Below are 14,582 nucleotides of genomic sequence, written 5' to 3' on the forward strand. Positions count from 1 at the left end.
ATCAGGCAAGAAGGTGGTGATATGCTGTTCCCCTTAGACACTGTAGATTTTCTTTTAGCCCTAAAATTACGTATTATATTACAACTTGGCATTTAATGGAAAGATACGTGAAATTCCTAAAGACGTGGCATTCCCATTCACATATTTTCAGGTTAGTTCACAGGTAATTAGCTTGTCTCTTTTCAACACAGGAGAAACAAAGGAATTCATGATCTCTCAGATGTTTTCAATGATGATGGTCTTCATCTATTCCAGGATTTGCAATATCAATACATTGCGCTTCTTTCTTTTTTACTCATGTCTCTATTCGGCAATGTGTGCTTATGACAATATACCGTACTATATTTGTGTGCACAGCCCAAGTTAAAATTCAGAAACAAAACATAGTTCTCTTCTATATATTTTTTATGCTGAAGATAAGTTGGATGGGAGAATGTTTTTGATGCTGCACTGTATTGGATTTATATTTAAAATAAAAATAATTTACTCACATATTAAGGATGGGGACATATGTTACTTAAACATGACCTCTAGTATCTACAGATCGTGAAAGTCGGCACGTTAAGAAGAAAAGATATAAACCATCAGGAAAACTTACAGCCAAAAATAAATATAACACATCTAAAGCGTAAGCATTAATTCTCTTTTTATTAACCTTTTATTTTTTTGAAGAGGTAAGAATTCATTTAAAAAAAAGGATGCATAAAGAACTATATATAATGAACTCAGGAACAAACAGCAAATAAATAAAGTAAAACTAAAATAAATGTTAACTGACAACTCATCCCAAAAGATGCTTGACCAGAAAAGAAGACACCAGAACCCACACCATTCAGTCAAGTTGATCACTTGAGGTGAACTATGTCCCTAAACACAATTATTGAGCAGGCAATGTGGCCTTAATGGGCTCAACACAGACTTTCAATTTCTCTTCAGAGAAAATAATAAGAGAAATAATTTTCTCTTCAACTTTTAAACCAGTAAACTTTTCGTAGCACTGCATTAAAACTGCTCAGTGAGTCATGCCCAATTATACAGGACATGCATGATATTGAGTTTTCCCTAAAGATCAAGTCTTTCACACTCCATCTCAGAGCTTTCAAATCTACATATGCATTAGAAGCTCATCACACACTGCACTTGTACAGCATATTCCAGGTTCAGCCTGCCACAAACTACGGGAAAGCATACACTCATTACAAGAAGTGCTGTACTGTTAATCACACACGCTGATGCTACTCATCATTTGCAACACACTGTTAGTCTTGATATCTTTCACCCTCAGACTATTTTTTTCTCATGTCACCTATGAACTGAATCTCATGGTTTAGTACTTATTGTAGACCTATCCATATGATTTTTTCCATTACTATACAAAAAATCATGTTCTTAATTAATCAGCTTTGTAGCTTATAGTTTAACCTTGCAACAATGTTGGAACTGCACCCAGGGAAAAATTCATAATAAGTACCACATTCTATTAAAATAATTTGCATATCTATACTATTTAACCTACTTGGCTTAAATGCTTTAATACTAATAACATATGGCACCAGAGGACTATGTTATTAAACTATTTAAGTGTATTGTTAAGAGACAGCAGAAGATATTTCATAACAGGAACTATATTCTTTTTGGTAGAAAAGACCATAAAAGGAACAATGAATATTTACTTCATATTATACCTTTCTCTCTACCGAGAGAGAAAAATAAGCTATTCCCGGAGCTATTAGGAGTTTCCTTCAGCCCCTAAGCTAAAGATACAGTAGATAGAAACTTTATTGATCCCGTGAGGGAAATTGCAAGACTAGGTAACAGAAGTATTATAACTACTACTTCATTCTTAACTCAATTGAATTAGTACATCTACTGATATTTCTGCCATCCTATGCAAGTTTTAACTTTTATAATCTATAACAAACCAACATACACTGTTATCAGCACTGTAGAAGCACACTGTCTTCAGTCTTGATGTGCTCTGCTGTAGATGAGACAAAGAGGTAAATCTAACCAAGTCAAGGACAGACACTGTCTACAGAACAGCCTGTTCAGAAAAAACATTTTTTCAGTCCCAGTCAAAGGACATCAGGCTACTGTATGTGGCAGAGCGAAATGACTCTTCAATAAAGTACCTACAGTATAGCACACCAGAAAAGATGAGCTCTGCCATGTGTCATGCACACAGTCAGAAATACCCACTCTCAAAGGAAGTGCTCCAGTTAAGAGCTAATGAAGGCATCCATCTAGATCTTGAAACCACTAAGCAGAAAAGTAAGCAATTACCTCAAAACTGCTTTAAACTGGAAAAATATGTGCCTTTTAGGTTTCCTCATTTCTCTACTGCATAAAACATGGACACAAATATCACTGAAAGTTAATAATGTAGGTCTTACCTGCTAATGTATAAAAGTTTTTAAAGTACTCTGTGCAGAATAATTGCAACTCATGCCTGCCTGCTAGAAACATGGGAAATCATGGTGTTAATATGAAGAACAGTGTAGGAGCATGTCTGTGGAGGGAAAAATCTCAGGATCTCACTGCCATTAAACAGATCTGGACTAGCTGTACATAAACCTCAGACCACTGCTAGTTGTTTGCACAGTAACTTTTCTTTTTCTCTTCTATCTCAAATAGTGCACAACTAGAGCTGTCAAATGCCTATACCCCCCTTTATACTCAGACAGATCTTGTTTAGCACCTCTCTACGCAAGAGTCAGTGTTCGGTAATGTCAGAAGCAATATTCAAGCAGAAGTTATATTCTGTTTCCCTGGTCACCCCTCATAACTAATATCTGTCACAAACTGCTATCAATTACTTTGAATTAATTCTATTATGATTTCTTCAATATTAAAAAAGCAAGGCCCCTTAACATTCTTTGTGCGTTTTTTTTACCTACAAAAACTGAAGGACACAAGATTATTATGTTTAAGTCATAAGTATACTAACACAAAATGTAAAGACAATTATTTTTTGGACTGCCAAGATGCTGCTGTAAGTCTGCAAGGGATTTGTACTGAATAGTTTGGCCTTTGCAAAATTGAACAGGGATGTGAAGAGTACAGAATTTACCACCATAAGATCAGCATCAGCTCAAACCATATTAGATCAAACAGAACACACAACACCAAACCCCCAAACCGTCAGTGAGGGCAGACCATGCACTTACACTGAAATCTTGGTTTTTGGTGGAAGCCCAAGTACGTAACAAAATGTTAATTAAAAACAACAGAGGCATCAGAGCTCCAGCAGTGGCTGTAAAGAAACTGGACTTTGGACTGTAAATAGGATGTTGGACTCCACCCGTGTAATCAGCTAGCACTGAAGACAGCAACCCAGTGAGGTAAAGAGCCCAGTGGAGCAAATGTAAATTACACTATCAGGAGGGATATTATCAGCAGGTGTGTCGCCAGGGCCACCCACTACGCAATCCACTGCCACTGTGACAACGTGGCATCTCCACCTACATTCTGCCACTCCTACCAACGAGCACACTTTGTGCGTCTTAAAAATGTAATGTAAAAATGTACTGCCTAGGCCTACAGGCACAACGGGGGTCATCTTCTGTACCCCACTATTACTCTGCGTGAAAGCGGAAAATTACACAATAATTACAGCCAGCACAAAAATGAATAACAGGAATTCGGCAAAGGTGGCTGAGATTTTTATTGACTTTTCTGTGTTTCCTGTCAGGCACCAAAAAAAAACGATTTTGCTGAAGCGGTGAAAACAGATGAAGATATGAAATACAGCATGGCTTGTGTTTCCTGCCATGGACAGCCACGTCAGGTAACAGGAAGGAAAGGACACAGAGGACACAATACACACAATGAGGGCATAAATGGACAACAGCAGGCCTCCTTCCCCTATGTTTTGGTTAGTCCTTTATTGTAATCTAACGTCTCAAATGGAAATCCCAAGTGTCAAATCTGACCATCACATCTTTTTAACAAATACTGAAAGGATAAAAACAAATTAAATTTTAAGAATGATAAATTCTAATTTCATGCTTGGAATATATCAGTACACAGCTCTTATGTTTTTCTTATGCGTTTGTCACAACATGGTTAGCCTTAAATCTGAAATGTTCTTTTTCACCAGCTTTCTGATGTTAGATTTATTACACAAACTGGATTATCTAGGTATCAAGTAGATGTACATAGTCTGTATCACTGGAAGAAAGCAGATCCAGATTACACAGACACAGAGATGACTGTGCTGTGAGTGCCTCCATTGTGCCTTACAATGCACAAGGAGGAAGAACATTTGAGAGGCCATCACCTGGCATCACAGAAACTCAGTCTGTGACACTGAAGTCCTAGCCATTAAGTCAGTCACGTGACTCCCTCCTGCTCAATTCATCAGTTCTAACAGTTCAACCCTATAACAGTCATCAAGGTACCAATGTGATTTAAACACAACCTCTCACAGTCCAAGAATATACCCAAAGGACATCTCTCACTCTAGTAAAATGGCAAATATATACAGTATGTATGTCTAGATTTTCTGTTTGCAGACAGAAGTATACAAGCTACACAGATATACTGTACAGTATATCTGTGTAGTAAGCAACACTGTACAAGTAAGCAACAACCCTTTTACTGTAACCATACTGAAAACTCCCTGCCTGAGGCTAATTCAGTTCTACTAGCTACTGTACAAGCCGACTTAAGAGAAAATGTGGGACAGTGACTAAACATAAGAGTTCAGACTTGAACTTTACAACTAAATCCTCTTACAACATGCATAATGTTGCTCTGCAAGGAAACACTGATCTGTTAAGGCAGGTTTTCATAGATCACCAACATCCTTTAAGTCTGATTCTATACAGTATATGTACAGTACCATGGGTCACTAAATTTCATGAAGCTTTGCCAACAGTGAAACTGTGAATACACAGTAAATGACCCTCATTATTTAGAAAAATATCTCAAAAAGGACACAGGACTTCAGTGGATACAGTTCTGAACTATTTTCTCAGCAGACTGGGGGTCAATCAATGAAGAACACTCAATAAACGTGGCTCTTTCAATCTTTCATAACTGATAAGGGACCCCTGACTTAGGGAACAAAAAAATAATGTGTCGAATAACTTGGCCCTTCATTCCCACAACCATCTGAGCTAGCGATCTAAGCATGCTGCATTTCACAAGCTTTTCTGTGGCCGCCCTCCAAACCTCAGTGCATCACTTCCTTCTCTAGGCCTAGTTCTACATCAGTGGCATTTGTATTTTCAGTCAGGCTGTCAAGTAATAACATTCAGCACACCAGCACCATTGCTGTCAAGCTATCTGTAATACACAATCTGATACAGCCTGAACAAACTAAAAGCTGAAATAAGATTTTTCTTGATATTTTCAATGGCATGTTGTACTTATTAAAAACATAAGACAGGTTATACATGACAGGATGCAAATTTGGCCTACCTAGCTCATTTTGTACTTAACCAGGATCTTATCTACCTCTTTCTTAAAAGAAACCAGGGCATTGGTTTCACAAGCACTGTTGGGTAGCATCCGTACACCCACAACCTTTTGGGTAAAGACGTTTTTTTTCAGTTTTAAATGCACTTCCTTGTAGTTTTCATATGTGTTCTCTGTTCTCGTGTTTCACTGTTCACTCTGAAAAAATCCGTTGGGTCGACTTTATCAATGCATTTGAGGATCCTGGTACATACTGTATATCTGGTCCAGGACAGCATGGTGGCACAGTGGAGTGTTTAGAATTGCTGCCTCGCAGTGCTAAGGCCCTTCAATTCCAGACCTGGGGTGTTATCTGCGCGGAGTTTGTATGTTCTCCCACATGTCTGTTTGAGTTTTCATGGGGAGCTCAGATTTCTTCCCAAAGACACACTGTTAGGTTAAGTGGCTCCTGGGAAGTTTGACCCTGGAGTGAGTGTCCCTGTGTTTCTGTCTGCACGTGTACTGCAATGGACTGGCGTCATTTCCAGAATGTATCCTGCCTTGAACCTGTTTCTCCTGCTCCACCTGAACACAATGAAGCAGATATAAAATAGGTGATGTCCAATTGCAATCTTCTCTATCCAAGACTACAGGCATTCAGTTGCTTCAGCCTGTCATTATATAAACCCAAGAATTATGCAATTGCAATCTTATCTTCTTATTTGAAATATCGTAAATATTTTTGAAAAAGTTAGAAATTTGATTTATTTCTAGGACAAGGTACAATTTCCTCCAGTCAGTCCAGCGAGTCATCATCAGCTTCATCTGTTTCCCTGCTGTCTTCACAATCACTGATGGGAAACGGGCAGACATGCCAGTTATCCTGAGTGCTATGGTCACTTCAGAGTTAAAGAACTTAATTAATGTACAACTGTCCACAACCCAAATAAAACTATAGACTGAACTGTACTTTTCAGGAAAATAACACAAGGAATCAACATAGAGAAATTATTACAGTGAGAAGACATTATTGTGTGAGTATTGAAACAAGCCTACATCCTGTTGATTTTTGACTCGATATATCGTCATTTATTTGTGAGGGAATCTGCTGTACATTCCCAACAGGAGGGTTCAGCTGAGGTGTCCATGAGAGGCTTTCTGTATGAAGAAGCCATTCCAGTGCTTGGTCAAAAGTTAGGTGTAGTCACTTAGTGGAGCTGAGAGGCCTCAATTAAATACACCTGTTCACAAAACTGAGAGACAGCTGTCATTAACCAGGAGGGACAGAGGACCTGGGGGGCTCTTTGAGAACAGGAGACTGGTGAAGAGAAGACAGACAGATTTTGAGGCTGAGAGAGGAATAAAATAATTATTGTTAAAACGTTATTATTCTTCAGAGGTTAGGAATTAGTTCACCCTCTTGTACAGTTAGGGAAAAGATTCTAAAAAAGTACAGTTAGGACTCTGATATGAGTTAGGTTTTTGTTTTGTCATGTTAATTTAAAGAAAAGAATTACTGAGAAACCAAATTTTGTAATGGAAAGTGTAATCAGCAGTTTATCGATCACCATCCAACACTATCAATCTGGAATAAAGTACCAAATATTTTACCTACATTTTCAGTCTAAAGAGTGCAATGTGTTCAGAACTCTTAAAAAAGCATGTGCACACACTAACTGGGAAAAGTAAGCTAAATAATTGATATTATGGCAGCAAAAGCAAGGAAGTTCACACACCATCAGCAAAAAGAAATGACAGTCACTAGAACACAATGCTAAACTGTTAAAGGTAGAAAACAAAACAGGTGGGCTGTTGATTTGCTCCATGTTTATCATATTGCAGAAGCTGTGGTCAGAAAGACGATGTCAAACACACCAGCTCATAGTTTCACTATAGGAACCAAACCTTATGAAGACTAAGAGCTAAAGTACACATTTTAACCCCGTGTAGGAAGAACCGTAGGTAAATAAAAATTAGAGCACATTACTCAACAGATTGTGCATGGTACATTTTAGCATTGTTCTGTTTATTTTTCAGATGCAAAATATCAGAATAGGCAGATGGTAGGTACTACAGTATATCCAATCAAAACAAAGAGGTTAAAACAAGAGGTTAACAAGAGGTTAAAACAAACCTCTATTCTGTTTATCTTTAAAATTCTTAAATCTGACTCATGCTTCAACCCCTGTACTACTCTCCTCTCCCGCTGAAGAGTGATCACATGGTCCGCCTTCATCTGTCCTTTTTTAACAATTGTGTTTTCCCCATATACTGTGCCAACAGAGAAATAAAAATCTTCAGAGATAGTGGTGTGAAATTCTGAATAATGTTTCCACATACTGTTTTGTTAATACTACATCCACAAAACTTACCCCACACACTTCTATTGTGAAGGATTTTTAGCAAATATCTCTAATTTTTTTATAAAAACACATTTAGAATCAAACAAAGCCAATACAAAAAAAAACAATGCTGAGAGAAAAACAACCATAAAGGAAAAGAAAGATACTAATCAAAGACATTTTGTGAAAAAAATGAATGCACCTATCTAGGGTGACAGTTTTTGCATTACCACAATAATTCAGAAGAATTTTGTATTATGTAATTTTTTCTGCTTCTCACTGAAACTAAAACTCAGTGCTTGTCAGTCCATTCGGCATCAGAGATAACAGAATGATCGGACTTGAATGCTCCTTTCACAGGCTGGGATGCGTGGATTGGTGCTGTTTGTACTATAGTGCACAAGTGCCCCTCCTCATCCTTCATCCTGCTCAGAAAAGACAATTCTCAGCTTTCAGGAGAATAAAGGGAGCATTTGGTTCTTCTATAAGGCATAATTAAGGCTGACATCATAGCTCTGAAGCAAACATTTTGTCTTCTTTAAAAATAATTACACTCACTTGGGTATGATCTAACAATATTTTATTATTGTAGAAACTCTTTCAGTTAATCTAGCAGCACACCAAATGCTGATACATTAATCCAAAGCTTCTCAATGCTACACACCTGAAAGCTTCGATCTACCCACCATCAAAAAAGATCTGTGAGGCTTTAGGCCAATAGTAAATAACTGTTAAAAAAAGGCTGTGCACCTTAGAAGTTTTGAAGACACGACTACCAATTTGTTTGACATTAAATCTCGAGAAACAGATAAAAGTGCAGGCTATTTTGTGGGCGGCACAATGGTCCTGTGGATAACATTACTGCCTTGCAGTGCTGGGCTCTGGAGTCAGTTCTGGATCTGGGGTTCTGTCTGCATGAAGGTTGTATGTTCTCCACATGTTCGCATGGCTTTCCTCCCACAGTCCAAAAACACACTGGTAGGTTAATCATCTTCAGGGAAAACTGGCTGTGTGTCTGTGTCTGTGTGTTCCCTGCAATGGACTGGTGTCCGTCCAGGGTGTACCCTGCCTTGCGCCTGTTGCTTGCTGGGATAGGTTCTGGCTCCCCCACAACCCTGACTGAATGAAGTGCTGAGAACAAGGATTGATATTTGTATGACATTCTGTTACCACTTATACAGATTACAAAAGACATTTTTTTTACCCCCAAATTTTTGTTAGGCTTTTATACAACAGGATACTCCGGAGCTGTCTGGGTAATGTACCTTGCTCAGGGGTGCAGCAGCAGCGTACAAGCCCAGCTTTGAACCCACAAGGTACCTGTCAGGAGTCCAGAGCCCAAATTACTACGCCACACTGTTGCTTCATTCTGAGATGCTCTAACTTTACTATACAAAAGAAAAAACCTTCCCTCCCATTTCACAAAACCTGTTCTAACAGAAAACTTACCTTATAGAAAACTAAAAAACATTTGCCTATTTCCAGAACTATGCAGAATTGTTCCTTGAAGCTTGGCTACTTATTTCAAAACATCCAAAGCAATGAAACAGTTATCGCAATAAAATCACCATGTCTCCTGGAAACTTCTGAACAAACAAAAAAGAATAATATATAAATAATATTCACAAAATATGAGCAATTCCTTCAGCTGTGCTTTTCTGAAAGATGTGTCATGTCTGACTGAAGGAGGGGAGTGGTTGATTGTCACGCAAAAGAGCAAGGCTAAGCAGTGTTCTGCAGATTTGTGACAGAATGAGCATTATATTAAAGCCTTTTGCTTCGAGGTAGAGTACAATGAATCCACTATTCTTCAATACATTTCAAGCATCTCAAATCCCCCATTAACATAACATTTCAGTAAAGGAAAGAAAACTAAAACAGATCTTAATAACTCTGTTGCCAAATACTGCACATAGAAAGAAAAGGATCATTTGTTTCAAAGTTTGTTACGGGATGAGTCATTACAATCCATTAGAAATTACTCTGGATTTAATATGATTTGGCTCAGAAGAATTACACAGCTCTACTGACTTGTTTTAACCTGCAGTGAAAGCTCCTTCAGATGGGAAAGTTCTGTTTTCAAAAGGTGTGACACACAAAAAGTATTAACAACAACAAGGACACATGATCTGTGCAAGATAATGCAGAAAAAACACATTTTCTTTTTATCTACTGTACTTTCGATATGAAAGAAACACAGTGAACAAGCTGAATTCTGTCTATACGTTTTCTTCATGAAGTTTCTTCCATATCATGGTGTGTAGGGCCTTTCTGAGGTCCTGCAGGTCAGTAAGCACATTACAGAAACCATATCTTATAGCAGATACAAACCCTGAGAGACTGCTCAAGTTCCCAGCAGTCGATAGTGTGCCATCACCTTCCTCCTTTCACAAAAACACAAGTCACTGGATCTTCCCCTCATTAATCATTAACTCTGAGGAACAAAGGCACAGGGGAGATGCACAGAAATTCTCTTTCCAGCCAGAATTGAAATTAAGCTGACACTGTAATCAAAGTAATTAAAACACTTGTAATGTGTCTCTTGTTATATGGGCACTTTAAGGCTATACTTAGTTACAAAATGAGCTGAAATTGGAGAGCTCAGGCATTGTAATGTTCATTTAAAACCAGCCTAAAAGTTGAGTTTTTAGCTGGAGGATGAACTGAAAAGGTGCCTGTGCATTACTTCTTAAACATTTGGTCTTTCTTTTGAATGTCAAGATTTATCCATCCATTTTGTAACTGCTACACCAAATTTGGGGTCTTGAGGGAGCTGCATACTATTCCAGGAAGCAACAGGCGCAAGACAGGATACACCGTGGACATGAGGCCAGTCAATCACAGGGCAGAGGCATGCACAAACATACACTTACACTGGGGCCAATTCATCTACTACTACAGTATGTCTTTGGACTGTGGGATGAAACACACACAAATATGGGAAGAACATATGAACTCCACACAGATAGCACCCCAGGTCCAAAAGTGAACCCAGGCCCCCAGTGCTGTGAGGCAACAGTGCTAACCACTGTGCCACTGTGCCACCTGAAAGACATTTATATTGTATTCCAAGCAGACAAGAAATGTCTAAACTACCATGAATCTGATTTTAAGCTGACAGAAGAGTGTTGAAAGTAATATGGGCGCTTGTCTGAAAGGCCAACCAGCAAACTGAACACCCAGAATTTTTACAAAGCACAAGAAAAGGACGACAGATGTCAGAGCATTGCAGGGCTAATCAAGCGAATGTCACTGAAATCACGCAGAGTCCCAAAGTACTGAAATGAGTCTATCCGTGGCTGAGCGGTAAACAAGGGCATCAGAGAGGAAAGCCAAAGCAGAGTGCAGCCTTATCAGGAGCAGAGCAGGCTGCAATCACAGGGGCTTTTCAATGAAGGAAAGCTTCATTGTGGCACACACACGATCACAGCACTCCACTTCAGTGTACCTTCAGAATGAAACACACGCAGACAGGAAGCAAAGGTTCCAGCTAACAACTGAGTCATGCCAATAACTTCCAAAGACAACTAAGCATTGCGAGTTCACCTCTACAGCATTCAGGATGAGCTGAACACAAAGATCTTCCCATCGTCCTCCTGAAATCTAAATTGTAGAACCACCCTTTGTATTACATATTCAGGTCTTTTTTACATTATACAATACATCAAACTTCCCAGTGATACAGAACTAAAGACACATCAAGGCTTTAACTCCTGTTCAATAGCATTTTTAAATGCCCTATATAACCCATGTCCTTTTCCGGGTACACTCGCGTAAACTAGGAGGGTCTAAATACTGTACATTGTATCAAGAGGAGAGCTTCGGCAGGCCTTTCACTTAAAAGGTTTTAACAAACAGCACGATAGCTTTGTCTCGTGTTTTACTGTAACCTGCTTGTGGGGGGCTGGGTATCATATTTTTAAGAGTGTGTTTTTCCTTCGTGGGTGATGGCATCACGAAACAGCTTAAGACAGCCCATTTAGGAGCTTGTCCAAGAGCTGGAATTAAACATCTATTTCGGTGTGGCTCACTGACGCAGTTGTGTTTGTATCCATCCTAGAGAAGCAGGAAAAAAAATATAAGGCAAACGAGCAGCGTCAGGCCTCAGAGATTAACACCAAAATCCGCAACAGGGCGAAACAGTGCAACACGAGATCCTGGAAAGGGCGAAGCGAGTAAGAAAATGAGAAAATATCCGACCGCTGTGTGCAAGGTGGATTAAAAAACATACAATATACGGGGGGGGGGGGGGAGGAAGCGGATTCCCACTGCGTAACGCGCTCTCCCGGAAGATGCTCCAGTATAGCGCATATATAAGAATAAGTAGGGTAAGGTACTGTAGGTTTGACCAGGGTCACGACAGCTACGCTCGGCACTCACACGGAGCCGAGAAGATCAGCCACTGCCACCGCACAACAGGTGATCAACCAAGACACCGACAGGAAACACACATCAGCTGGTGCTTCTGCTTGGTGTCTGGACCACTCGCTGATGACATGGCTCACACTCACTCCTTAATTGCAAGGAGGAGATGTAGATCACACAGGGGGTGCAAGCACGCAAACCCATTCAGATTAAGAGATGTATACAGTCGTGCAGATACATACCGACTGTAGCATGCAGTGTTTACAGAAAGTAGGTGCGTGATAGGGAATTCCTTCAGCTGCATGTATTCAAAAGTGTGCGACATAGAATTTCACGCATGAACTATAACTTACTATAACTTACATCTGAAAATGTATTAATCAAAGCCCAGCACGGTGATTAGAATAACCTGAAAAGCGATTATACGGTAGATTGCAGGAACTCTGAAGTGAGATGACCAGTTTTAATATCTCTGTTTCAAGGCCTTCAAATATTTACTTTGTACAGCATCTTAAAACGTAACTTTATGATTCCGGTACCGTAATACGAGCGCCTGTTTTGCCGTTGTGTAGTCAGAAAATACAATCGTTTACTTAACCACTTCCTCAAAACAAACGCTTGCAAGTAAGAAAGCAACTTAGGCGCAGCCTTTTGATCTAACGCGTACCGTTACATAATCCAACTTCAAATCAGCAAAGCCAGGCTGGCCTCCGCTTCGTGCGGCTTTAAACTGGAGCACCACGCTGCATTCCTCCGTCCAACTGTGCTTTTTGTTACCCAGTGCCCGATATCTTGTTTTCTCCGCTCCATAACAACACAAAACGAAACAACACGCTGGAATTGACACAACTGTATCTGACACAGGGGTGTCTCCTTACCTGACTTGCTTTGTGGAATTGCTTCTTCAGCCCGGCCACCGACATCCTTTTGATTTTTTGTTTTAAAAAAAAAAGAGATCAGAAAAAGAGAAAAACCCTCACTCAGTTCCTTGTCACAGTGGAGTGGAGTGCGGTGCACTTGCAAGGGAGAAGGGGGGGGGGGGGTACAGAGGGAAATCAGAAGGAAAGGAGGGCAGCTGCTTTCGGAGCCGCACTCTCGCAGGCTGGCTGTCTCCTAGCAGCCACTGGCTACAGCTGCTGTCACTGTCCGCGCGGGAGGGAGGGGAGACGTCCCCGGGTCTCTGCGGTGATTGGCGGAGGCGTCCTCGATATGCTAATGAAGGCCCGCGAGGGCTTCAGCAGTCAAGACGCCCACTCAGCGAAGGAGTCCGGCAGCACCGACAGACCCGAGAGGGCAGGAGAGAGACCTGGGATGGAGTTGTTTCACTACAGCGAAGCACATTCCTCTGTCTGACCGTTACCACCGAAAAGGGGGGAAAAAAACACTAAAATGGTATGCGCTGCGGGAGGCTCTTTCAATTCTACTCGTGAATTCGTGAAAGAGAGAGTGCGCCTTTAACTGTGGATCTGCCAAATCGCCTCCCAGATTATAATTCTGCTCTTCGGGGTTATTATTTTTATACTGGGTGTGTTCAGGAGATGTGTGAACGTGCGCTGCTGTTGGCACGTAGCGGTGCAACTTGTATACAAAAATAAAGATTCCTCTCTGCACAAAGATGATAAATGCGAACTGTCCGCAATTTAACATACCTGTACTCCAAAGGAGTTATGTAACAGAACAGCGTAGTCAATTGGCACCGGGTTTTATCCTTTGCATTATAAAAATTAAAGTTTGAACTTATTTTTTAAGTTTTACACAAACTGGGTTTGTAGGAATGTACGGCGACTGTATTGTCTTTTTTTAAAATAAAATATTTCCGGTAAATCTGACCAAGACAAATGCTGTTAACCCCTCTTTCAGCGCGCTGATGACGCAATTACCACCTGTAACGACTGAAAGCGTGGACAGTTTTTATCCTACATACAGATCTTTCATTACGGTACTGTTACTGTTTAAGAACTGGGTTTTGATGTTTGTAATTTAGTTAAGGACAACAAACTCAGAATTGACTTTGCTACATGTCTACGATGCAGCTAAAATCGTTATCAAGGTTACCGTGAAGTTTATATTAAGGTTTTTAATGCAAGATCGTCACACACAAAAGGCCTGAAATTCGATTCTGAAATTCTGGATACTGTAATTATCGATACAGGTGGTATGCTATTCTTAGCCCGTTTGTGCCCCCTGGCGGTCAAAAGAGCGAAGTATTTTGTGGCCTATTTTTCAAACCCGTGACCCAGTTCAGATCGCCATTTCCGAGTCTTTATTCGACGCTACAGAACGAGTATTTAAATAATTTCCGTAGAGGACAATTAAGAAAACACAGAACTGACTGAAGTGCTCTCAAACTTCAGTGTACAGAGAGGAAAACAGCATTGTCTACAATACGAATTGAATCTACACCCAGACACAAACTCCTGAAACTTTGGGGGAGCTTTGCTTTAACTTGGTAATAGACTTTTAAAACTTCACTAC

At 40.0% G+C, this 14,582-nt stretch overlaps 1 protein-coding gene across 3 annotated transcripts in view; it reads right to left on the bottom strand.

The window, feature by feature from the left end:
- The window catches only part of sh3gl3a (SH3-domain GRB2-like 3a), a 43,461-nt gene extending 30,206 nt beyond the window's left edge, over window positions 1–13,255 (bottom strand). For 2 of the 3 annotated variants that reach the window (XM_088920925.1, XM_088920924.1), the window contains exon 1: window positions 12,986–13,248. In XM_088920925.1, coding sequence (XP_088777051.1) covers window positions 12,986–13,030 — 45 coding nt within the window. In that variant the 5' untranslated portion in view covers window positions 13,031–13,248. Of the gene's footprint in view, window positions 1–12,985 lie in introns of all 3 variants that reach the window. The other variant, XM_088920926.1, reaches the window with a different exon arrangement.
- Between the last annotated feature and the right edge of the window lie 1,327 nt (window positions 13,256–14,582).

Source organism: Atractosteus spatula, chromosome 7 (assembly GCF_055471065.1).
Source record: "Atractosteus spatula isolate fAtrSpa1 chromosome 7, fAtrSpa1.hap1, whole genome shotgun sequence".
Taxonomy (NCBI): Eukaryota; Metazoa; Chordata; class Actinopteri; order Semionotiformes; family Lepisosteidae; genus Atractosteus; species Atractosteus spatula.